Source organism: Triplophysa rosa, linkage group LG14 (assembly GCF_024868665.1).
Source record: "Triplophysa rosa linkage group LG14, Trosa_1v2, whole genome shotgun sequence".
NCBI classification, from domain to species: Eukaryota; Metazoa; Chordata; class Actinopteri; order Cypriniformes; family Nemacheilidae; genus Triplophysa; species Triplophysa rosa.
The window spans coordinates 17,384,394-17,410,857 of NC_079903.1; the positions used below are offsets into that span (position 1 = coordinate 17,384,394).

At 37.9% G+C, this 26,464-nt stretch overlaps 3 protein-coding genes across 5 annotated transcripts; 1 reads left to right on the forward strand and 2 right to left on the reverse strand.

The window, feature by feature from the left end:
• Positions 1-529: 529 nt before the first annotated feature.
• Positions 530-2,416, forward strand: LOC130564476 (olfactory receptor 2AT4-like; the record flags this gene model as incomplete). Its single annotated transcript, XM_057350558.1, has 2 exons — positions 530-585; positions 1,423-2,416. Coding segments are annotated over 2 exons (993 nt in total), but the record flags the coding sequence as incomplete, so codon positions are not given.
• Positions 2,417-2,422: 6 nt separating this feature from the next.
• On the reverse strand, positions 2,423-19,281 carry LOC130565286 (protocadherin Fat 4). 2 transcript variants are annotated; one of them, XM_057351904.1, is made up of 17 exons: positions 19,126-19,281; positions 18,266-18,467; positions 17,798-18,142; positions 16,080-16,990; positions 15,527-15,701; positions 14,883-15,063; positions 14,208-14,458; positions 9,397-13,722; positions 9,212-9,313; positions 7,927-8,228; positions 7,753-7,841; positions 7,447-7,617; positions 6,577-6,704; positions 6,278-6,495; positions 5,825-6,083; positions 4,157-5,077; positions 2,423-3,349 (listed from the first exon to the last, which is right to left on the reverse strand). In XM_057351904.1, the coding sequence occupies exons 1-17, from the start codon at positions 19,174-19,176 to the stop codon at positions 3,102-3,104; spliced, it is 8,880 nt and encodes a 2,959-aa protein (XP_057207887.1). In that variant the 5' UTR covers positions 19,177-19,281; the 3' UTR covers positions 2,423-3,101. The 2 variants fall into 2 exon arrangements, with proteins under 2 accessions (XP_057207887.1, XP_057207886.1); XM_057351903.1 differs by having other exon boundaries at positions 4,157-5,245.
• Positions 19,282-22,335: 3,054 nt separating this feature from the next.
• hmgb1b (high mobility group box 1b) lies at positions 22,336-26,167 on the reverse strand. Of its 2 annotated transcripts, none has more exons than XM_057351829.1 (5): positions 25,845-25,973; positions 23,610-23,765; positions 23,352-23,497; positions 23,090-23,264; positions 22,336-22,946 (listed from the first exon to the last, which is right to left on the reverse strand). In XM_057351829.1, exons 1-5 carry the CDS (start codon positions 25,872-25,874, stop codon positions 22,836-22,838), a joined length of 618 nt encoding a protein of 205 aa, XP_057207812.1. In that variant the 5' UTR covers positions 25,875-25,973; the 3' UTR covers positions 22,336-22,835. The 2 variants fall into 2 exon arrangements, with proteins under 2 accessions (XP_057207812.1, XP_057207813.1); XM_057351830.1 differs by lacking the exon at positions 25,845-25,973 and adding an exon at positions 26,043-26,167 and having other exon boundaries at positions 22,338-22,946.
• Positions 26,168-26,464: the final 297 nt, after the last annotated feature.

A 26,464-nucleotide genomic window follows, 5' to 3' on the forward strand; every position in this document is an offset into this window, starting at 1 on the left:
TGAGAATGGGGAAACTCACATCCAGCACCCGCACAATCAGCACTGGCGCCCCCCAGGGGTGCGTTCTCTCCCCACTGCTCTTCTCCCTATACACCAATGACTGCACCTCTACTGACCTCTCTGTCAAGCGCCTGAAGTACGCAGACGACACTACAGTTATTTGCCTCATCCAGGACGGTGACGAGTCTGCTTACAGAAGTGAGGTTGAGCAGCTGGCTGTCTGGTGCAGTCATAACAACCTGGAGCTAAACACCTTAAAAACAGTGGAGTTGATAGTGGACTTTAGGAGAAACACCCCGGCACTCCCCCCACTCACCATCATGAACAGCACTGTGGCCGCAGTAGAGTCATTCAGGTTCCTGGGCACCACCATCTCACAGGACCTAAAGTGGGACATTCACATTGACTCTATTGTCAAAAAGGCCCAGCAGAGGCTGTACTTCCTTCGCCAGCTAATCACTGCCACAACCCTCCCCAATCTACAAGAACTGTACTCATCCAGAATGAGTAAAAGGGCTGGTAAAATCACTCTGGACCCCTCACACCCCGCACACTTTCTTTTTCAACTGTTGCCGTCTGGTCGGCGCTACAAAGCGTTGAGCACCAAAACAGTCAGACATAGGAAAAGTTTCTTCCCTCAGGCCATCTACCTCTTGAACAGTTAAATGTTCTACTGTGCAATAAAAACACGTGCAATACACAACTATATACTCATATTTATTATACATATGTTGTTGATATACTGTAATATTCAGCTATCCATTCCCCTGCATAACTTGTATATAACAGTATAATTTGTATATATCACATCTGTACATCCAATATACTGCCAGTGCCTATTGTCCTTTTGTCTAATATTGTCCTTTCTGCCAAATGTGTATTGTCTCTCACATATTTATTTTTTACGTTTTTTTACCTGTTCCTTGTCACCTTTTTAACCTGTATGTGCACTGTTAGCTTCTGTCTGATTCTGATTCTAATTGGAAAGTATATTAAGTAGTAGTTAAATCTACAGTAAGTTACTGGCAAACCTGCTGCAAAAAACTACAGCAAAGTTTTACAGTGTATACCTAAAAGTTCATCGAATGACAAAAACACAAGCAGCATCAAACATATGACGTGTCTCATGTCTCTGAGGGTAGAGTTCATAAACTGACGCTTCACTGGATCTCTGACAGTTCATGTTGAGAGCACAGTGGACACAAGACTTTCATTCCGTTAGACTATACGGTGTATACAAGTTTACAGTGTAGTGTAAATGAAGGCACATAAAAGTTGAAATGATAGACCTTGTTTGTTATTGATATTACATGTTTTATATACAGTATATATATATTTGCAGTGAGAGCCGTTCTGTGCTTGAATTTTAGATTTTAAGGGGGCTTCTGGAGTCATGGCAGAAGCGAATGGCACTCGGATCAGAGAATTCTTCCTGCTTGGATTTCCAGGACTCCATCCACAGTATAATGGAGCTGTGGGGACCTTTTTACTTTTCATCTATCTAATACTAGCAAGCGGAAATATCTTGATCATTTCCTTTATTGCATGTGAAAGAAGCCTTCATAAACCCACGTACTTGATCTTCTCTAACCTCGCTGTATCCGATCTTGCTTTTGGAACTGTCACGCTGCCTAAAGTGGCTTCCAAATATTTAATCAAAGATGATTATGTAGCATTTCATTTATGTTTTGCTCAAATGTACATTGTACATCATTTAGGTACTGTCAATTCCTTTTTGATGTTATTAATGGCCCTGGATCGGTTTGTTGCTATATGCAACCCCCTTAGATATCCCGCAATTGTTACAAACCAGTCTATTGCATTCGCATGTGCAGCGTTCTGGTTGATCATTTTAGGATGGTTACCACTGTTTACTTATCAAGCTGAAAAACTTTCCTTTTGTGCTTCAAATGTTATCAGTCAATGTTTTTGTGATTTCAATTCATTAGTTAGACTTGGGTGCGGGGAGAAAAGCGAGTTAAGGAAAAATGCATTTGCAATGGCCATGTTTACGCTTTTGGGTCCTTTAATTTTCATCATATTTTCTTACATTGCCATTATCATATCTGTATTTAAAATCTCAAGCGTTCAGGCCAGATATAAAACATTTTCGACATGCAGTCCTCAGCTGTTTATCATATGCCTTTACTATTTACCCAGATGTACTGTGTATATATGTGATTTAACTGCTGAAATGCCTGTGGCCGTTCGGATTATGCTTGTTATGTGGTACAGTCTGCTGCCTCCTGTTGTTAATCCAATGATATACTGCTTCAGAACTCAGGAAATCAAGGCCGTTTTAATGAAAAAAATCAGAGCCAGAAAAGTGAACTTTATTTTAAAAGCATCTTCATGCTGAAAACATCTGTATTTCTGTAAAGCAAACTTCGATGTTTTCGATACTATGATGTATAATGATAATCGGTACCAAATGTTACAGAATGATGTGCAAGTAACTGACAATTTTCACAGCAGATTAAGAAGAGTTCGATGCAAAACCCTTTAAATCTGTCAGAAGACTTTTTATTTAAACAAGCATTTTTTTAAAAGGCTCCAACATTTACTTTAAGCAATACCAGATATTTCAGACCGGGCAGAGTGTGATATTTAGTGTTTTGAAGCAAAATTATTTGAGGAACGTATACTGTGTGGAGAGCATTCACTCAACATCATAATCTCTTTTTTGACAGAGGTGGCGTTTAGAGGATTTTGCATATGAACTCTTTAAATGATTTTAGCATTTGTGAAATTAAAATTATTTTTGGTTACACTGTAAAAAACAAACATTTTTCTGTTATTTTTTTACAGATTTTCCACATATAATGTAAAAAAACCTGTAATTTGACGGAATCGTATTGGTTTGTTACAGATTTTTTCAAGTAATTATTAAAATAGGTAAAAAAACATAAAATTGACCAGAGAAACGTAAAGTACTGTTAGTTTATAGTTTATTTCTGCCAGAATATTTTTACCGTAATGAACTATTGCTGTGGATAAAAGCATCTGTTAAATGTAAAATGTTCAATGTGTTAGCCCCGGTGTATGCAAGAATATGCATTGTCATGTACACATGTCAAACAAATACCCAGCATAAAGAAACTTTAAATGATTTCCTCCTGATCACTCTGAAAATCACATGCATTCGGATGATTGGTTGATAAGCGGGCTATGTCCTCAAACACATCTGCATAGGTGCTGAAATTGACTCCTAGATTTAAAAGACCCTCTAACTGCTGAACACCACTGGAGGCAAAGGAGCTGTGGAGACTCTGGACACATGCAGGTGTGACCATGGAATGATCTCTGATGAGAGAAGGGGCCATCAGGATAGACTGTCCTCTGGACAAATCTGCAGGAAGAAAAAATAAATAAACTCAACCAACCAAAACTCTTTTGGCCTATAATATCTGTTAAAGCAGTGCATTAATCGACTAACTATAAATTGTTGTGTGCACTATTATTTAATTTAATTATTATTAAAAGATTAAATTAGTAGAGTAAATACATTTAATTAATTTAATAAATGAATGATTAGAAGACTAAGGGGCGGTTTCCCGGACAGGAATTTGCTAAAGCCAGGACTAGGCCTTTAGTTAAATTAGGATATTTAAGTCGTTTTTTACTTAAACACTTTACAAATAACATTTCTGGTGTGCATCTTGACACAAAACAATCGCACTGATATACTGTATGTTAAGATATGTTAATGCAAGTTGTTTTCTGACATTTAGGTTAGTCTGGGACTAGGTTTAAGCCCTGTCCAGGAAACCGCCCCTAAAAGTTTAAATTAAATTAAATTACATTACATTAAATTAAATTAAGAATATTTTTTTTATTATTGTTTGTTATTTTTTATTATATTCTTTTTCCCAGTATATATTGGCATTATTGTACAATATTGTCATTGCTGGTGAAAGTAATTTTTATGTTTATTATTGTTATGGCATGTAGACAAATCTAATGATGGAATACATTCTACGTCCACTAGATGGAGGCAATCTCCAAACACCAGAATAACACACACCTGTACAACATTTCTCATTTAACACCCTTTATACAGGGCACAGAAGACATCTGAGTTACAGACAAAACTATTGGCTGCAAATAATTCTGAATCAATTCAATTTTTTAGTCACTTTCTTGTGTATGCACTTGCCTGCAGATGGATGTTCATCTTTGTGGTCCTGTGAGCTGATGAGGGAAAGTTCTCTCTCACAATAATCACATTCAGAGCCTGTAAATGAGCAGTGACTTTCGCTCTCAGATGAAGTCTCTATACCGCCTCCTGACCAGACAGCCCTGCAAGGCTTTACTAGAAAATCTCCCTTACGTTCCCACGTCACATTCAGTTTCTCAACCTCATCTTTTGAGAGATGTTGTGGAGGCCCGTTCACATCAGGAGGCAGTTTTCGCTTAAAGAAGATATGAGATTGACGTTCCCAGTTGTGAAAATCTCTCTGAAGTTTAGGTGAAGGAAGCACCTGATTTGTGCTGCATGGAGGGATTTGTGGATTTCCATTCAGTCTCTCAGGATCGATACCTGGTTTGTCATTTGTTTGTGTATTAACATCTGCGCTACAGACTGTATAAGTGCTATCAATCTCATAATACTCCAGTTCACTTCCTCCAAAGCTTGAAATGGGACAAGGCGGCCCACCTTTGCTGTAACTTTTCAATCCACGTGTCGTGTCCTTCGGCTTTATCAAATCCGGCTGCTGGCAGCTATCATTCCAGATGTTCTGAGGAATTTCATCAACTGCATTAAATGCCAGGTTATCTGTGCCATGCTGTTTGGCCGGTGGCATGAGGTAGGCGTGACTTGCCTTTTGGCCATTGCAGAGTTTGCCTTGACTTTTGATTACAATGCACAGAACAAGGACCAGCAGAACAAGAGCAATGGGAAGAACAACTGCAACAATCCATAAGGGGGTGCTCTTTTGGGATTGAGAACAGGCTTGGCTCGCCATTGTATCAGATGAGCAGGTTGCACATGAAGAACCAGACATGTTGCGTAAACAAATGCACCAGAAGTCATCTTTAGAAGGAGATCCACAGTCTTTATTACTTAAGCATGGCACTGAGGGACAGGAATGTTGAAGGCATGAAATGAGAACACAGTTGTCTGGAGAAATGCATACGTTTTGGAGGTCAAATGGGTTGGATTTGGCCTCGGCTATCTCACTAAAGCTCTTAAAAGGCAGGACATGGCCATTGAATTTAATGTACTCCACACAGCCGCTGAAAACTAGAAAGAAAACACAAGAGCTAAAATGAAATTGAATAAAAAATACAAATGAAATAAAATGAAATGAAGGAAGAAAAAAAATAAATGTAAATAAGAGTTCTACAGTCAAAATATTAAAATTTGAATATTGAAATTGAAAGATAAAATAAATAAATCAAAAGACTCAAAATAAATAAAATAAAAAACTCTAATAAAATGTAAAATACAAATGAAATAAAATGAAAAACACAAAAAACTAAAAAACAAAAATTAAATTAAAAACAAAAATAAATAAAATAAATAATATTAAACAAACAAACAAACAAACAAAAGAATAAAATGAAATGTAAATAAGAGTTCTATAGTCACTGTCAAAAATGAACACAATCTGATCTTTTGCGTTTTTGTGGCAACCAAAATATTAACTTAGACAAAAACATGCACTGACTTTATGAAATAAAAATGTAAATAAAAAGGGCAAATGTTAAATCATTTTCTGTAACAAAAACTGAGTGCCTATGTAGAGACTATGTGCAAAAAAAAAAACACGTGACAACTAGCCCCTATGAGAATTCAACACAAAACAGACACAAATCTTACCTAAGTTCTGATCTCTGGTTTCTGTTAACGAAGCTGTTCCTAGAAATATGGTCTCTACTAAGAGTGCAGAGTGAGTTACAGTGATGTTGGTGTTGTTCACCTCAGGTCGATCATCCATCAACAGAGTTACATACGTCCCCCTTCTGCGCAGCTGAAGAACATGCCACTGTCCATCTGACACATCCCCATCTACAGACACCTCCAGCTGCTGACCGGATGTGATGTTTGTGAACGCACACCGAGGCTTTCCATCTAAAATCTGAGACAAGAAATATATTTATAAAAGTGTTAATTAGAAATAGATTATAAATCTAATCCAGTTCCTGATGAGGTCACAAATCACAAACTAAGAGGCAAAGATGATGATGAAAATGAAACCTGAAAATAACGTCTTTTATTTGCATATTTGTGGTTTGTTGAGTAAATGACAAAAAAACACTGTGCAGAGCTCACTTTAAGATTTAGATGTGCTGTTGGACCCCAGCACACAACCAAGAAACCATTTTTTCTCACGGTCCTCATCTTGACCTCAATGCTGTCAAACCCCTGAGAGTCTCCATCCTTCCCATCTAGAACTGCTTGCAGGAGCTGGTTTCTCCTGTAGCTTTCTTTGACAGCAAATTCAATGTGTGATTCCCCGTTGAGAAATAATACATGCTGCTCAGCCAAATCTATGGAAGACAAAGTTCACATCACTTTAATCTGTCACAGATAATAATAGACAAACAATAGATGTGAATGAATGAAATTACTCATGGCACAGTTAGGTCCTGTGAAATGATCTCTACACTGGCACTGATGATGAAACCATCGGTCTTCACACACTCCTGCATTCAAACACTTTGCAGTCTGACATGGAGGAACATCTGATCGTGGACATCTGACAAATAGGAAGAAAAGTCATGATCAGGGTTAGGAAAAACAGTGTGCTTCTACCATGGGCAGCATTAAAAGTTAATGTATTATATAATGCAAAATAAATCTGAATATATAAGATTATTGATTATTAGTCATATATACTTTAATGTTTCTGAATATACTCTTGTGCTACATTAAAAATTATAGTTCTGCATTCTGTTTCTTCCTCAGGAAGTTAATTTTATCTGCATTCTTAAAGGTCCAGTGTGTAGTTTTTTGGAGGATCTACAGTATTGACAGAAATGCAATATAATATACATAACTATGTCTTCAGAGGTGTATAAAGACATGACATAATAAGCGTTATGTTTTTATTATCTTAGAATGAGCTATTTCTATCTACATACGTGGGTCCCCTTACATGGAATTCGCCATGTTGTTTCTACAGTTGCCCTGAACGGACAAATTGCACAGAGCGCGTTTCGTAAATACACTATCTCCTTTGGCAAAGAAGCCAAAACATGACGTCATCTTAGTGCTTTGTCAGCCACCTTAGTGCTTTGATAGGGAGGGGGGAGTGAGCCGTTGGTTGCAATTCGCAACCTCACCGCTAGATGCCGCTAAAATCTCCACATTGCTCCTTTAATTCAATTTTGAATGGCACACAACTCTTGTCATCGGGAAAGCTATTTGTTACACATTGACAATCTTCTCTGATGTAAACGAGAGTTTAAGAAGTATATAGAAGTACTTCTTAGACTGACCGATCAAGTACATTGTGGGATGTCAGAGACTTGAAGGCATCTGAACCAATTTTGTTCACTTGTATGTTTCTCATACATCCAACGAAGTCATGAGTCCTGATTTGCCTCTGCAAAATGACATCAATGGACTTTATTCCACCAAAAGTCAGATTAGTGGTCACTTCCAAGGTCCTGTGTGCAAAAAAATGAAAAATAATAAGCATGGAGATATGTTAGGAAAATGTGATTATTATTATTATTTTATTAGAGTGCTTAATCTAAGATAACATGATGTAAAACAAAATGACAAGATTAAACAAAATATACCTTTGAGTTGCTTTTTGCCCATCATTTTGTGAGAAGCAAAAGCCTTGCGGTTCACTGGTAGAGCAGATGTCTATTTCTACAGAAGCTATCTAAGAGACATAAAGGGATGCAGACCTTCAGAATATCTGACAAATCTTTCACCAAAACGATATCTAAGAAGTCAAAATTACGTACGTTTCCAGTTCTTTTAACAGTGATGTTGTGAAAACTTCCATCAGCCACTGATTTCCCTGTGACCAATCTTACCACCCCAGATCCAAGATCATAAGAGAACCACAGTCTCCCATCTACAGTTTCAAGTGCCAAGAACTCTGAGGTTGATGGGTCACCGTGGTTGTACAAAAGTAAAGAGTTTTGCTGAAGGGTTGCAAATTCCAACGAGATTAAGTTATAATGGGGATCTAATGGAGGAATTTCGATATAAGAAAGCTCTTGAAAGCCATAACTGTGTTCTTCACAATTGACTCCGCTCACACCTAACAATAAAAAGAAACTTGATTAGAAATAAAAACAGTCCAGTAATTTCACTTTACAAGGTTTTATATGTTAATATTAGTAAATTTTGCTAACATGTTAATTTCAGCATTGACTAATACATTTTACAATTGTATATAGATGTTTTCAGCGGCAACAACAAACAAACGTTATGTGGCCTAAACTTAACTTCTGGTAGACCTCTGCACAGAATCTATAACTGTTGACTAGTTTTAGTTTAATTTGAAGCAATTAATATATATAATAAAATATGAATATAAATTTGTATTAATATTAATTAAATATAAAATAAATTGTTATATTATAATCAAAGACAGACTGGAACTTCGGACCGATCATTAACTATCATTAACAAATATGAATAAATGCTTTAAAACTATATTTCTCATTTTTGTTATGTTAGCTAGTGCATTCACTAATATTAACACTTAATGTAAATAAACTTAATTTAAAACTTATATAAAATTAATAGCAATATAATAATCAAATTAATAGAATATAATTAGGGCTGTCAAACGATTAATCGCAATTAATCGCATCCAGAATAAAAGTCTGTGTTTACATAATGTATGTCTGTGTATTGTGCATATTAATTTTGTATTTATAAACACATACATGCACACAAACATGTATATATTAAGAAAATGTTTACCTGTATTTATTTATATTTGCCAAAAATTTAAATTATATGTAAATGATTATTAATGTTAATATTTTGTTTTTTCTTAAACAAATGCTGTGTTTTTATTAATACAAAATTAATATGCACAGTACACAGACATGCATTATGTAAACCCAAACTTTTATTCTGGAAGCGATTAATCGTGATTAATCGTTTGACAGCTCTAAATATAATATAATGTAATGTAATTTAATGCAATATAATTATTTAAAATGGAAATAATATGTTTATTTAAAATATTGATTCATGTAGGTACAGTATGCACAAAAATGTTTCTCTTACCAAATGGACACTGACAAGAATACCCAGTTAAAAAACTGGAGCAGTAACCATGAACACAAGGAGAGGAAGCACAGTGGTCCACAATATGATCACAAAACCGTCCTGTGACAAAAATAAATGGTTAATTAATTTACAACATATACATTTATATCTGACTGACAAAGAAACAACCCCTAAAATCCTACCTTCATACCCTGGACTGCAGTCACAGATGAACCCTCCATGTTTGTTCCAACACGTTCCACCATTTAGACACGTCACAGTTTGACACTCATTGTCGACAGTAGTACAGTGCGGCCCTGAGAATCCATCTTTGCACTGGCAAAAATACGTCCCTGGATTGTTATAACAGGTTCCTCTATTTTCACAAGGTTTCTTCTCACATTCATCCAAGTCCAGCTCACATGCCTCTCCCGTGAAACCCGTTTGGCAGGAACAGTTGAAGATCTCAAAATATGGAGATACGAATATGAGACTAGAACTTTCCAAGACAGCAACGTCTTGGCTGATGTGAATGTTTCTATTGCATGTGGCGCCATTTTGGCAAGGAAAAAGTGTACATGGGTCGCTGGTTATCTGGGATATAGTAACATTGCTTTGTCCTTCCAGTAACTTTTTATGTATGTTTGATATTCCACTTGCCACATCTGCGGTTACGTACAGTCCGTTGTAACTTTTTACGGCAGCCAGAAGCAGCATTTTATCTCCTTGTGACTTTATCCCAAACACATGCGTTTTGGACGCTTGTAGATTAAACAAGCTATCCAGTGCTTTAACAAATTTTAAATACTTCAAAGACAGGAATTCCTCAAGTGTAGATATAGAAATGTAGAACAACACACAGTTGTCTAAAGAGACGTTAGTGAAGCCTTTGTAATTGACATAGATGCTGTTGTTGACAGAAGGGTGGAGCTGATCGCTCGCCTCGACTGATATATTATATGTCGCCTCCCCTTGATATGGCAAGGACCATAAATTACACATTCCGAATGGGAAACTAAACATGCGGAGTGGCCCGTTTCTAATAGTGCAGTTGAACACATCCAGTACATCCTCATCGTTCGGTCGTACGTTTCCGATAAGACCTCCGGGGAAGGAGCTTCCGTAATACTTCACTAAAATATTGATGTTCCTCTGCGATGGTGCATTGTCATTCTCATCCAGGACTTTAATGTGAAACACAGTGGTGGATGACAACGACGGTTTACCAGCATCTTGAACGACGATGTGCAAATGAAAGGAAGGGTTGCGTTCCCGATCAAGAGGCCTTGATGAAAATAGAACCCCATCGGATGTGAGAGAAAAACTGTTTTCAGGTCTCATCAGCCAGTAGGTGAACAGACCTTGATTTGGAGGAAGATCTTCGTCAGTTGCTGTTAAAGTAGTCACCTTAGTTCCAGGAGGTTGGTTTTCCCTAATAAAGCCCTCTGTGATGGAGAGTTTGGGTGGGTTATCATTGACGTCATTGATGGTAATGCTTACTTTGGTGGTTCCTGTTACAGCAGGCGAGCCTTCATCAATAGCAACAACTGAGAGGTTATAGAAAGGCCACAATTCCCTATCCAAGTGATTGTGAACTGAGATGACCCCATTAACAGGATCTATACCGAAAGAACCATTTATATTCCCATGTTCTATGCTGTACGAGAACCTGCTCCATTCTGGTACCACATCACGGTCCACCGCTTTGACTTTGGTGATGGAGGTCCCAACGGAGACGTCTTCTGGCACTGCTACCACGTAGACCATTGAATCAAACTCAGGTGGGTCGTTTTCATCTAATATTTGTAGATGTATCAAAGCTTCATCAATATTAAATCCAGTAATACTGCCTCGGTTTTTTGCCAACACATGGAGGACGTCATAATTTTGACCTCGGTTTTTCAAGTCTCTGGAGACGTATATCATACCCGTATGCTCAACAACCCCAAAGCCGGCTTTTTTACTTTGACCTGCAAGTACATAAAACACATCCCCATCAGGCCCCAAGTCGTAGTCTACGGTAACTACTCTACCTATTTCCGTCCGTACGGGCAACGCCTCAGACACAGAGAAGTTGTAGATATGATTTTGAAAAGCAGGGATGAATTCATTGATGCCGGTGACCTCTATGCGAACGTGCGCTATATCATACAAATATGGATAGCCTAGGTTGGTAGCCTTGACTGTAACTCCAAAATTCTGATGTTGCTCAAAGTCAAAAACCTCAGAAGTGGTTATAGTGCCATTTTTTGTGTCTAAGTAAAAGAAACTCATGTCTCCTGCAATGAGCGAATATGTGGTTTCTCCATGTATTCCAGAATCTGCATCAGTGGCCCAAACCCACACAACCAGACTTCCAACTACAGCATTCTCTAAAACAGAGACAATGTATTCTGCAGATGCAAAAACAGGAGGGTTATCATTTAAATCCGTAACATATACTGTGATGTTGAGTTGACCCATTTTAGGATGCCAGCCTCCATCCTTGGCAATGACATTTAGATTATGGGTTTCTGATTTCTCAAAGTCAAGGGCTTTGACCAGCATGATCAACCCTGAAGAGCGTTCAATGGAAAACAGTCCATTTTCATTCCCGCTGTTAAAATAGTAGGAAATGAGACCATTGATGCCAGCATCTTTATCTTTGGCTTGAATCTTTCCGATGATTGAACCCGTGGGCAAATCTTCAGGAACAAAAAATGTGAATTTACTGTCAGGGAAATACGGCGAGAAGAGATTCTTTCCTGTGACTGTGAAACTGACTTCAGTCTGGGTGGAAAGAGGAGGGTAGCCTTTATCTTTAGCAGTGACTTGAAGAGTTAGGATGGTGTCCAGGTTATTTATTAAAGTCTGATTCACCAGAACTCTCCCGCTTTCATGCTGTACCTGAAAATAAACAGATCCATTCCCACCACTATTGAAGTACTCAACAGTGTCATTCATTTCAAGAGAGTCTTGATCTACTGCGGATAACTGAATCACCTCAGTTCCCACCTCCAGGTTCCACAGAATGGGGACCAATGGCCTGATGGGTAAAAATGAAGGTGGGAAATAATTGTATCGTACTAACGTCACAGAGAGAACGGTAGAGCTGTTTAATGAAACACTACCACAATCAGAAGCTACAACCGTGAAACTACAGTTTAATGAGACAGAATCATGAAGAGAAATGAGTTGTTTGGTCGAAACATCCCCAGTGTAAGCATTCACAAAAAAACGCTCATTTGCTGGGTCAATGAAGTACAAAATCTGAGCATTTGGACCAAGATCGCGGTCGGTAGCATTAACTTGTAGAAGGAACATTTCAGGCAGGTTCATCTCAGGAACAGTTATAGAGTATAGAGGTTGAATAAAGAACGGTGTGTTGTCGTTGATGTCCATAATATAAATGGTGACGTCTGTACTAACACTCCAAGCTAAATCATTGGCATTCACTTTTACAATATAATGATCTTGATCTTCTCTGTCCAAAGGCTCACTCACCACTACAACACCACTAGCTTTATCAATACTGAAGGGAAAGTTGTTATTTTGGCCAAGGATCGTATACTCAATAACAGCATTTACACCAACATCATCGTCTGTTGCCGTTACCCGGATGATCGAAAAGCCAACGGGAGCATCCTCAGAAACTTCCGTGATAAAAATCTGTGAGAATCGAGGCGCGTGATCATTCACGTCGAGAACTGTGACAACAATCGTCGCAGTGGCAGATAAACTGTTTTTGTCTTTATCAACAGCTTTGACTGTGAGACTATAATGTGATATCTTCTCTCTATCCAAACGCTTTGTTGTGGTGAGAGTCCCGTGATTTAAGTCTATTTTAAATGTGCCCTCAAAGTTACCAGCCAAAAGAAAGTACTTCACCTCTCCGAACGCTCCAGAGTCAGCATCGGTTGCTGACATGTCACACACCTGGTGTGCTGCCAAGTTCTCATGAACTTCACATCGGTAGATCTTTTGTGAAAAGACAGGTGGGTTATCATTCACATCACTGATGTTTAAATTTATTTCAGCATAGGATGAATAAGGTGGCATCCCAGAGTCTCTGGCTTCAACTATCAGATGAAAATACACATTGGTCTCAAAATCCAAAGGGTCCCTCACAGTCAGTTCACCGGTGTAGTGGTGAAGCTCAAATACATCACCAATGTTTCCAGAGGACAGATAAAAGGACACAGGTATGTTCCTCAAAGTTTCTGCAGTCACGATAGCCACCAGAGTCCCAGTTGGTTCATCCTCTGAGAGAAAGTCCTTGTATACTTGAACTGCGATATGAGGAAAGTCTGAGTTATTCTGAAATCTGACAGTGAGGGTTGTTGTGTCGATTTTTGGAACATCTGCTCCATCTTGCACATGAACATCAACTGTGATGTCATTTCCTCTTTTTACAGAATCTGTAATGAACACCGTTCCCGTGAGAAAGTTAATAGAAAAGTGATGGGCGTGTAGGCCGTGTAGAGAAAAATTCAGTTTTCCATTCAATCCGGCATCGGCATCTTCAGCCATCACCGTGCAGACGACCGACCCTTAAAAAACAAAAGAAGAGTTAAAGCTAAATTGTAGATGTTAAAGTTTAAATATAGGGGTTAAATATACAGTTACATCTACGGTAGTAGAGACTACAGATAATATTAAAGGGACGGTTCAACCAAAAATTTAAATTCTGTCATCATTTACTCACCCTCGAGTTGTTCCAAATCTGTATAAATTGCTTATTTCTGATGAAGACAATGAAAAATGTTTGGAAAAATGCTTGAAACCAAACATTTCTTGGCCACCATTGACTACCATAGGAAAAATTACAATGATTGTCAAAGGTGCACTCCCCAGAACGGTTTGCTTTCTTACATTCTTCAAAATGTCTTATTTTGTGTTCAACAGATGACAAAATTTAGTTTGCTAACAGTATTCCAAATGTATACAGGGTTGGAACAACTAGATGGTAAGTAAATGAATACAGAATTTTCATTTTTGGGTGAACTATCCCTTTTAAGGTCTTGCATTCAGATACCTTTGGCAATTCCAGAAGGAACATTGGCCACATATGGTCCATATAGAAATGATGGGGAGTGATCATTTACATCCTCAACAGTTACTGAAACAGTAGCTGAGCTGGAGAGCATCTGTGTTGAATGTCTATCAGTGACGACCACAAAGAACCTGTAGAAAGCCACCGTCTCTCTGTTCAGGGCACGAATGGTGAACAACTCTCCAGATGTGTCATTGATAGAAAAAGGAATGTCTTCTCCATCTAAAGAATATCTGCAATCATGTGAAATCTTTCAAAGTTTTAAACAGAAATATAACAATAACACAACAAAAAACATTGTAATACAGTATTTTAGTCAAGTACCATGGTATTTTTTGTAGTAATTTTACTGTACTATGGTACCAAGAAAGTATTTTTTAAATGGTAATCTTAAATTAAATGTCCTTGTCATTGTCAAAACAACAATAAAAGAGTTTATAATAGTATAGAACAAAATTTATTATTATTTATATATGTTATATTTATATAAATAATTTATATAATTATAATCCAATAAATATTATAATATGGATGCCAGTTATAATATAAAGTATAATGATTTATAAAAATAATATGCACAAGCATATACATGCAAAATAGTAATTTTTACCAGAAACACAAATATTATGAGCACATATCATCTACTTATCAAATTACTTTAGTTGTCCATTGGAACTATCATCTTTATCTGAGGCTGTAGCTCTCCCAAACACAGTTTCAACAGGAGAATCCTCTGATACACGAGAATCAAACGTGTCCTCATCAAAGATTGGAATATTGTCATTGACATCATCAACAACAATAACCAGGGTCCCCGTGCCTGTCAGTGATGGGAAACCTAGAGAAAAGGACAGAAATTAACTTTTAAAATAGCTCCAGCCAAACAAATGCTCATGCGAATTTAACTGCATATTTTTAAAGGGATGTTCACCCAAAATGAAAGTTTTGTCATCATTTACTCACCGTCAAGTTGTCCAAACCTGTGTAAATTCTGATGTTCTGCTGCACACAAAGAGAGATATTTGGAAGAATGTTTATAACCATCTGGGGCACCGTTGACTACCATAGTAGAGAAAAAAAAAACTATTATTTTAGTCAATGGTGCCCCAGAACGGTTCTTCAAAATATCTTCTTTTTGTCTTAAACAGGATACAGATTTTAGTACTGGGTTGGAACAACTTGAGGGGGAGTAAATGATAACAGAATTTTCATTTTTGAGCGAACTATCCCTTTTACATTAACAATCGTGGTTGCAAAATTTGAGCTCTTTAAGTGGATTCATAGACATCCCATTTTAATACCTGAATCAACTGCAATCACTTTGATCATATACTGGCTTTTCAATTCCCGGTCAAGATTTTCTACGATTTGAAAAGTCCCGTTGGGAGAAAGTGAAAAAAGACCTTCTTCATTTCCTGATTCTACTGAGTATGTCAGCAGACCGTTCGCCTCCAGATCATCATCAACTGCATATAACTACAAAAGGTGCATTAAACAAAATAGAAATGTCCATAAAAGAAAAAACAGGGTATCATTTAAAGTATAGTTCACCTTCAAACTGAAAAATCTGTCATTATTTACACGCCCTCATGTCATTCCAAACCTGTAAGACTTTCTTTTTTCTTAAGAACACTTTTTTTTTAAACCCGTTGACTTGCATTGGTTTTGTGTCCATACAATAGCAGTCAATGGGGACCAACGGTTTTTGGTTACCGACATTTTTCTAAATATCTTCTTTTGCAGAAGAAAGAAAATCACACAGGTTTAAAATGACAACAGTGTGAGTAAATGATCACAGAATTTTCATTTTGAAGGTGAACCATTCCTTTAAGTATTTCCACTTCTATCTCGTACCTGATGGACATGCTGAGAAGAATCTACCCCATTCTCAAACACATGTAAAATTAGCAATTCCGAGGGAAAAACAGGCATGCAGTCATTAACATCTATAACTGTGATGTTGATGGTTGCCGATGCAGATCTTTGAACATGCCCCTGGTCTACTGCTGTGACTGTAAAACTGTAGAAAGCCTTCTTCTCACGATCCACCTCATCTATCACTGATAGCACACCCAGAACGGAGTCCATCACAAACCCAGTCTCTGAGATGTGAAACCGCACCTCTCCATTCAAACCATCGTCTCGATCACGTGCGTGAACCTTAAGCAGGCTTGTTCCACGAGGAACATCCTCATGTATCGTGATGTTGTAAAAGCTTTGGATAAACTCTGGATTGTGGTCATTAACATCCTCGATTAACACCGTGAGGTTAAACAAACTAAACATCTGAGGTACACCTTTATCTTTGACTTTTAACAAGACTGTGATCGCATCCTCAACCTCCCGATCCAAAAGCTTCTGCAGGTACATAACTCCAGTCGAGCTGTTTATACTGAACGTCTCCACTGCTTGATTCTCTAAACTGAAAACTATTTCAGCATTAGATCCTAAATCAGCATCCGTGGCTTGTATGACCGAAACAACAGAATGAAGCGGGGCGTCTTCTGGAAAAATAACAGCATCGGGTGTCGTGATGAGGGGAGGGTTGTCATTGACGTCCAGAATGTGGATGGTCACATGTGCTGAGGTTGTGTGAGGAGTGTCTGGTGGTAAAGCACGATCACTGGCGTGAATAATTAGGCTATAGGTTGCCACTGTTTCTCTATCTAAAACCCCTCTTAGACACAGCGCCCCCTGCTGGTCTAAAGAGAATCTGCTTTCAAGATCTCCTGATACCACAAGCAAATCCACTTCTCCATATAAACCTGTTAAATACAAGATAATAAGACTGATGAGCCCCTACATTTCAATAAACCAGAAAACGAAATTGTTGTAATTAATTCAATTCTTGTCAAGTGCAGTGAATAAAGTCTAGTAAATGGAGTTGAATAATGCATTATTAAATTAATTAATTATAATTAATATTGCTTTAGATAAAAGCATCTGTAAATAAATGTAAATGTAATCAGTTCAATAAAAATCCAAAAAGAACATCAAATTAGATTTTAAGCCAAAGAACTTAAAGATAAACAAGAAACCAAACTAAACAGGGGAGATGAGTCTATATGCACTGAATACATATTAGGTTTCATTCTGAACACAAAATAAGAGAAACAAAGCAAGTTCTCCATTATCAGCAATAGTCAACATCCCCGAGAGACCCCTATTCATCTGCTCAGGAGGCTTACAAAGAAGAAATGACGTAAGATTTAATGAAAAGGCCTCAGTCTGTACGGCATTTCCCGAAGCTTTTCAAACATACAGCCCTGGAGGTTTTGTGCCTGAAGCAAGCGATGGTTGAAAAGGTATCGTAGGTTGTGCCAAATCTGCTTGGACTAGTTTTATGTCAACACAGATTTGTTGAGTAAATCGTTTTTTACTCTTTGATCTTCCTTTGGGGTAGAAAGTTGTCATTATCATGCATCTAACTACTTTGTATTCTAAAAAACAAGCCAGAACAATACATCAAAATCTGAGCACCACATGATTTTATCTGTGCACATTTGAATGAGTACAAATGAGTATTTGAACACATCATTTGTAGTGCAATGTTATCCCTATTGTGCACTAACCCTCATCGGCATCTGAAACATTCAGCGTCAGGAAGCATGTGCCAACAGGTGAGTCCTCTAGCACAGAGTCGGAAAACACATTCTGGCTAAAAACAGGTGGGTTGTCATTGACGTCAATCACGTTGAAATACACCCGGACCCTTTTGAGCTGTCCGTCCCCCTGCTGTGCAGCGACGGTCAGGATGTAGTATCGCTCCATCTCAAAATCAAGAGCACGGGATAAGAGGAATTCCCCGGAATGTGGGTCGAGAAGGAAAAGACCATCGCCATCATCTTCTAGAACGGAGTATATTGGTGTTTCGTATTCTTTGCCATATAATGCCTTCACTTGACCTACAATCGTCCCTATAAGAAGACACGGGTATAATCAATAAGAGTCTGCAAAATGTATATACAGAATCTAAACATTAGCATTGGTAAAAAAAATAACTGCTCATGTAAATGAACTTAAAAAAAAACAATGCTCACCAGGGGGCGTGTCTTCTCTTACTTCAAATGAATATACAGACTTGGAAAAGGAGAGTTGTGTGAATCTTTTATTACGAAGGGATGTTATGCTCATAGATGGCAGAGCGGAGATATTAGACCACTTCTTCTCATAGCTGTGAGTCCAAAGTCTATCTGATGAGCTGGTGCAGCCAACATCACTCACAGCAAACCTGAGAAAAACCTGTGGGGAAATTTAGATTTACTTCTAAATGAGAAAAAAAGCACTGCTGAGAAAATATCATAACACACTTATTTGAAAGATGTGAAACAAAAAACCCAAAGACATGGAAAACTTTCAGCCTTTAAATCCCATGGTGGAAAGGAAAGGGTTCTTTGTATGAGAGCAGCAACAGTACACCTTAATTTGTGTGAGGTCTTTTTTTCTTGCTGCCCCCTTTACCAGAGTGTCCCACGCCAACCTGAATATGTTTCTTTATTCGGGTTCCCCAGGTACCTGCCTTAGTTGAGCTCTAAAATGTCAACTTAGATCTGGACAGTCTGGTGTCCAAAAAGAGTGGCTGGGAATAAAACGTTATGCCGTAATCTGTTTATTTACACACATATACCATCTGTTTATTGTTATTTAAGAGTATTACGCGATCTGTATCCAAGATTAATGAGTCGAGTGACTGGAGTCTATAGTAAAATATGACGTATTTATTTAACCAAATTTAAATAGGCTACATATCTCGGCCATTACAAATCATTATAATACTGCATTAACGAAAGAGATGAAGGGACCGTTCTTCGTGTTATTTAAACATTGTCAGCCTTTTTCTGAATGACACAAAGTTTCAAAAACGTTATACTCCAACTAATTTGCATAATAAAAGACTCACCGCCAAGTGCAGGAAAAATGTGCAGAGATTTATCAATCCTAACGTCTCCATCTATGCTCGTGTCCATTTACCTTTGTTGCATCTAAGAACGTTTCTCGTATATTTGCGAGTACGTGACCAAGCACGAGCTCTTAAAACGCGACATCTCTCCGTCAAGTCTTCATTCATCTGAAGGACGCCAGCGTTGTGTCAAGGGATACAAGAACAGAGAGTTTATTGGCGCTTCCAGATACCGCCTCTTTCCAAAGCTGAGCGCAAAGTATTTTAGATTATTTTATCTTGAACATTATTTTAAACTACTTTGTATACTTTCGCTCATTTGTCCAATTAATCTACGATTAACGTAAATAAATAAATACAATAAGTAAAAACAATACATAAACAGCCTCAAATTTCTCAAATTTACAAAATATTAAGATTACGTATTTGTATGACCGCTCTGGTGTATCTGTTTTCAATGTGACGTGATAATGGTGTATTTACATGTTTTTACTCACTCAGCCAAGTGATCTTTTGCACTCTTTTCTCCCATTTGAATTCAATGGACGCCAGCATGGATCTCACCCAAAAAAGGTGAACAAAACAAAGCTGTAAAAAGCCACCAGACAACCGCTAAATTTAAGAAAAGAGCAACTTTAGGGGTTATCACCTGTTTCAGAGAAGCAACTAAAATGTTTTGTACAACTATTTTATTTATATAGAATTTATTAGTATTTAATCTAATTATTAATTCTTTGAAAGTAAGTATGTTGTAGTCTAAACTACAGGCTTGAGTTAATGAATGCCATTTTAAAGTGGATACAGAAGTGACTCATTGTAGGCCTACATGCAGTAGCCTAAACAAAGTAAAAACAGTAAGCATATTTAAGTATTTAAATGCAGTAAACATACAGTAAGTCAAGTGTTAAACAATTACAACTTTTTTTCTGAGGGGATGTAATGTGTGTTTGATTTAAAGGTTGTCCTGCAGTGCACATATGTAGGCCTAGGTGACATGGTTCTGCCTCGTCTTGTCAAGTTTTTCTAGTCCTGGGGCAGGATCATGACAGTACCACGTGTTCTGTGTGGAAGCTGGTATGCATCGCTGGGATTTGGCATGCCACTAGCTCTCCCCGCCCTGGTTACCTCGTTAATTATCTTGTTATGGGTTCATGCCCCTCACCTGTTCCCTGCTTGATTTGGTTCCTTATTTAAGGCTGTGTTTCTGTCTTGTGCCGTTTGTTTTGCAAAATACCTCTGAAGGAGGTTACGTTGGGTCTTGATACCCTGTTCCTGTCATCAGTTGAGTAAAGTCTAGTCAGTGTTTTTGTTCTCTGTCAAGTATTAGTTTATTGTCTTGTGGTTTTGCCCCCTTTAGTGGGTTTTGTTTTGTTTATTGTATATTAAATTCTTTGTTAACAGTTTCACTGTCTGCGTTTGGGTTCTGTCCACTACCGTGACACTAGGTCTTTTGTACTGTGAAAAGTGAAAAGCAGTAATCGCACTAAAGACTTGTAAAATTACGAACTGATATGGTTGTACAACCACATGATTTATTCTAAAGAGTTTATTTAACTAAGTAAACATGTGAGCACTGCTTTGCTCTGCTACTGACGTTACTCTATGTGCGACATCTGGTGGACAAGCAATGTTATGTTAATTTTTTTTATGGAAAATTGGGCCTCCGTGTATACAAACAATATTGAAACCAGAGAGACGATATTCCTCTCACAAACTTGTTTGTTAAAATGTTTAGTAACACATTTTTATTGAACAAAATATCTTAAACATTTAGGCTACAATTACCTTGAGCATGAGCACATCAATGTTAAACCTCAATAACATGACGTCATCCATAACGCTACATACGGAAATTACGTATCATGGCCACAGGAAATCACTGTATGTATGAATCTAAAACGTATTAGTGAAACGAAATTTGTTTTTCTTATTTGGGAATATGTAAAAATAGCTTTTAATTTGTTTTTATTTGCCTTAAAAATGACATTAGCTTGACAATGCATAAGGTTTGAGGTTTAAGGTTAAGGTTTTCATAATGCATAACCTTGAATGATCTTCCCCCTCAATGTGCACAAGCAGTTTACTTTCCATCTCGGTTTTTTTTACTCCCGATTAGGGTTGGGGACCGAGATGCAGAACCGGTTCCGTTTTTTGTTCCGAAAACGGTTCTGCGTGCGACGCGTGTCCAAGCGCTGAGCATCCTTGCACCGCCGTTCCCAGTGAAGGATGTCACAGGCCAAACAGAAACGATGCGCCGCCTCTATAATTACTGAACATATCGTTTTCCATGACGCACCGCGTTGCGTCTTTCACATGCGAACCCCTTGGTTCCCTGTACGCGTACTTAATGGACGCGTCGCGCTGCGCCGCATCTTTAACTGCCAAACACGTCGTTTCCCGCGACTGTACGTGCACACACGTCTTTGATAACTGCGCACATTTTGTCTGACTGTACACGTACCGGCGGCGCACAGCTCCCTCCGCCACTAAATTGCATTGTAGCCTATTTGTCACATCTTGTCATTATTATACATGCTGACTTCAACCTGGACCCCTAAATAAATAGACTTCTATTGTTATGCAAGTATGAAGGTTAGATTATTTAGGCCTAGTGTACAGGTTTTAAGAGTGGAGAAGGTGATGGTAAAATATTTTTTGTCATGCATTTAAAATGTTTAAACCACTCATTGCATCACACCCTCTCCTGGCTGCATTATTATTTGTAAAATAGGGGCTTTATGGAGTGTATGTGTACATGATTATAAGTATGACAGTTTACATTTTAATATTTCATTAATTTAGGGAAATGAACAAGTGTTTTAGCCCTCAAGGGACTAGCCAACAAGCTTATTCCTGCTTTATATTGTAAAAAAAAACTTTGAAGCACCTGTGATTGCTGGACTACCATTACTCAACATTACCTTACAGCAACACTCCATTCAATTAAGGTAAAATGGTTAAAAAAATAATAGTTAATTTAAATTGAACCGGAATCGGGAATCATTAGGCAAAACAGGAACTGGAATCCGAACCAAAAATTATCTTATCATAACCAACCCTCCTCCCAATACTTTTACAATTTTGTGTTGCCCACAGCATGATCCGGTACTCCATCAATCTGCTAACTAGTGAAGGTTTTTGTGTAAAGTAGCATTCTGCGATCATTACACATAAAAAAACTACATCCTTTAATAATTTCTCAAAAGTGCAACAATATTTAATCGCCACTCAGATGAGCCAAAATTACTCATCATTAAAACAGTCTAGCTATGGTAGAAAAGAACAAGACAGTTTTCTAAAAAAAGAAATGTTTACTTCAGACACATTCTTGAATGTCAAACAAAGCTGCATTCTTGTGATTAGAGTGGTATTCGTACAGTTCAAGAACCTCATGACGGAAAATACGAAAAATATTTTTAAAAACTAATATGATAGTGTACTACAGATCTACATAAACAAGATAATTGTGCTATGCACCTTCAGAGAAAATGTTCAATTCATTACATATAACTCTTAAACTGTTCCTGACAAAAACTACCACTAAAAAAGGAAACAATTAACCCACTGAAGACACATAGTGTTAACTTTACAAAAGGAGAATAACACTGTACATCTTAAAAACGTTGCATATACACAGCCTAATAATTCTTGTTTCTGCTGCATTACGTTTGAAGATGTGAACAGTGTACAATTATGGCATGAACAAGAACCTAGTCATCATCCTCCTCGTCTTCTTCGTCCTCCTCCTCATCTTCGTCCTCCTCATCATCCTCTTTTTTGGACAAGCCTGCAATTCCCTTTGTGCGGTATAGGGCAATATCCTACAAAATAAACATCACTGACGTTAGGGAAAAGATTTAGCATCACTACAGTCACTACACTACTATATGACTCTAGGTTCATTTGCATGTTAAGATAAAGACTACTAAGAGCACAGAACGTATTGAAACAAGAATTAAGTTACCTTGTCATACTTCTCCTTAAGCTTGGCAGCCTTCTTCTCATAGGGCTGCTTTACTTCAGCCGATGAGCTGTTCCACATTTCTCCAAGCTTCTTAGCAATATCTCCAATGGTCAAACCTGGGTTCTCCCCCTTAATTTTAGGGCGGTAATCGCCACAGAATATGAAGAATGCTGACCTTGTGCGGAAATAAAGACCACATATTCAAATTAAACTGGGACACAAAAATCGAAAAAATGGGGACAAAAAATGTGGTTGAATTTACGGTGGTCTTTTGGGTGCGTTAGGATCCTTAAATCGCCTCTTCTTCTCACCCTTGGGAGGGATGTAGTTCTTCATCTCTCCCTCATAGCGAACTTTATCTTGCTTTGCCATATCCTCAAACTTACCCTTTTCTTTGGCAGACATTGTCTGTTTATAAAGAGATAATTATGAAAAAAGTTTAACTAACAAAAAATCATGCAGAGTGGAAAAAAAGTATTTCAATTCAATTTTATTTTTTTGCACAGAAACAGAACAGTACCCTCCATCGCTCTGAACACTTCTTGGAGAATTCAGAGAAGTTAACACTGGCTTCAGGATGCTTCTTTTTGTGCTCTTCGCGACATGTTTGCACAAAGTAGGCGTAAGAGGACATCTTTCCTCTGGGCTTCTTTGGATCTTTACCCATCTTTACCCTCTAAAACAAACCCACAAAATGTTAAAGTCATAAATGTTATATTCAAAACCACCTGGAAAATGTTGTGGTAAAACTCAATTTAACCAAGTGATTCTCTGTAATATTGAGTAGGTCAATATTATCTACTCTGAGCAGGAATTTGGAAATAAATATTCCAAGATGAAACTCAGAACCTCCCGGCGAATTGCACGAAGCGCTGTGCCCACCTTGGGTTCTATGGAAGCATATTGGTTGCTATTTTCAATTTGAAATGCAATACGCAAAATGGCAACGCAGTATGTAAAATGACAATGCAATTGTGTATTTAAATATACATTTTAAATAACATATGTGCAACATTAAGTGCAAAATGAAAATAAAAATTAAATTATATCAATTACATTTTTCAGTTCCTACACTAGTTTTAATGTTATTTAAATGGATATTTTTTAACGCTCCAAGTTGCAAAATGAAAATGCATTCCCCGGATTGATTATATATGTTTAAGATAGTCAAGCAAAACTGTAGCAAAATGAAAATTCAAATGTTATTTTCCCTAAATGCATTAACATTAACGTAGTGCGATGCTGGCTCCGCCTTCACACAATGACGCTGTACCGGGGAGGGGGCGTGGCCAGCTCGAAATGAATTTTCAAGTCCACATTGAATTTTGCAACACCCAACGCGCTGTGTGTAAATGAAAATGCAATCTCAAATGTTCAACCTGTTAATGCATTTATGGAAAATAACATTTGAATTTTCATTTTGCTACAGTTTTGCTTGACTATCTTAAACATATGTAATCAATCCGGGGAATGCATTTTAATTTTAACTTAAAGAGCGTTAAAAATATCAATTTAAATAACACATTAAAACTAGTGTAGGACCTGAGAAATGTAATTGATATAATTTAATTTTTATTTTCATTTTGCACTTAATGTTGCACATATGTTATTTAAAATGTATATTTAAATACACAATTGCATTGTCATTTTACATACTGCATTGCCATTTTGCGTATTGCATTTCAAATTGAAAATAGCAACCAATATGCTTCCATGGGGTTCACGGTGAAAGACAATGACATCCTCCATTTCAACAATAAATCCGCATATTTAATGATTTAATAAACATTCCCGTCATTTCACTCACTTTATATATTAATCCATTTTATCCGGACCTTATAGCGCCGCTGCCCGAAAACGGGCATATGTAATTATAAAGGGCCCGTCTTATAATGGCACCCAAATGGTGCAACAATAATATTTTTTCTTCCATTTTGAAAAAGCCGTCTTCATGAGAGAAAGTCTCCCTCAATTGTCTCCTCCCACATTCCTGGGTAATTTCGAGGACCTAAAATCAATGCTCTCCGTCCGTTTTTTCACCCCTGAGCCGCTTTCTGATATTATCGCCTCCCCTATGGAAGAAGTGGGTCGGTATGGACACAGTGCTTGTAACTATAAGCGCTTTGCTATGGGAGATTCGCTCCCGTTAGTCCTCCGTTCAACTGGAGCCACATGAGCGCAGCTAGCAGAGCCAACATGGCTTCCACTCTCTCCGTTTATGTCTGTCAGCCAGAGCCGCATACACTGGCGGAGGAAACAATTTAAATAAATATATGTCTTAACATTTTCGCTTGGAAAACAATAGCATTGCATGTAATGGAGCCTTGGGCTTTCATATAAGTTAAAGAAGAAACGCAAACACGCCGCGCTGGATTTTTATTTTATTAGTTAAGTTGAATGACGCTTACTGCCCGTCCGTCTCCATCCCCCGCCAGTCACAGGCAAAACGCACTGAATATCCTCCGCAAGCCAGCCATATTACATTACAGAACAGGGACCAACACGTCCCGTTCTGAACGAACATACGTGCACAAAATGACGAGGACACGATGAGTAAATGTCTCCGACGCGTTATTTTAGTGTGAATGAGAAAATGCCACGCACGTAACGTTAACTGACCCACACAATAACAGCCTTAGCAGAGACCTAAAAAGCTAACTGCTTTAGCTGGGATGGCTATCTGACAAATATTACAGCCTATCTCAATAAAGACTAGCTCAATGTTGCCTATTACAAAATATTAGGCCTGTTTTACCTTCAGAAGATTTTTTCCCCGTCCGGACATTTAACTGTGTAACTAAGCGCGCGCACGGACACGCTGACTGACTGGAGAATAGTCTGAATCTGATAAAGATGGGTCGGTTCTGCCTTTATCAAATACGCAACTACCAATGGAAATTGTGTTGCAAAATAAGATGTTAATAGGGCGTGACAATATTTTGACAAAACTCACCACTGAGATTCTCCTCTATCTGCAGCTTCTGTGGATGTCTAGATACTGGGGCTTTGAAGTACAATAACAGCGACGCGCGCTCTTCCAAGTGCGTGCAGAAACCCTACGCTTAAGAGAAACATAGCATTCAGTCGCGAATCCTATTGGCTACCGCCAAGTCTTGAGTGCATGTGATTGGCTGCCGGTGATCTATAGCCCGAATGAGAGCCGAGCTGTGGTTGGATGATTTGGGGGTGACGTCATATTTTTTCAACGGCGCGTTAATATGAAAAGCTGCCTATTGATACAAGTGTACGTTATTAGGTACGGTTTTACACTGCAATGTACTTACTGTAGTACATACAGTATACGCGCAGAATTGTGGATAAAAGTAAATGTTTCATAATGTATTACAAATATTCACATCGAAACAATACTTTTAA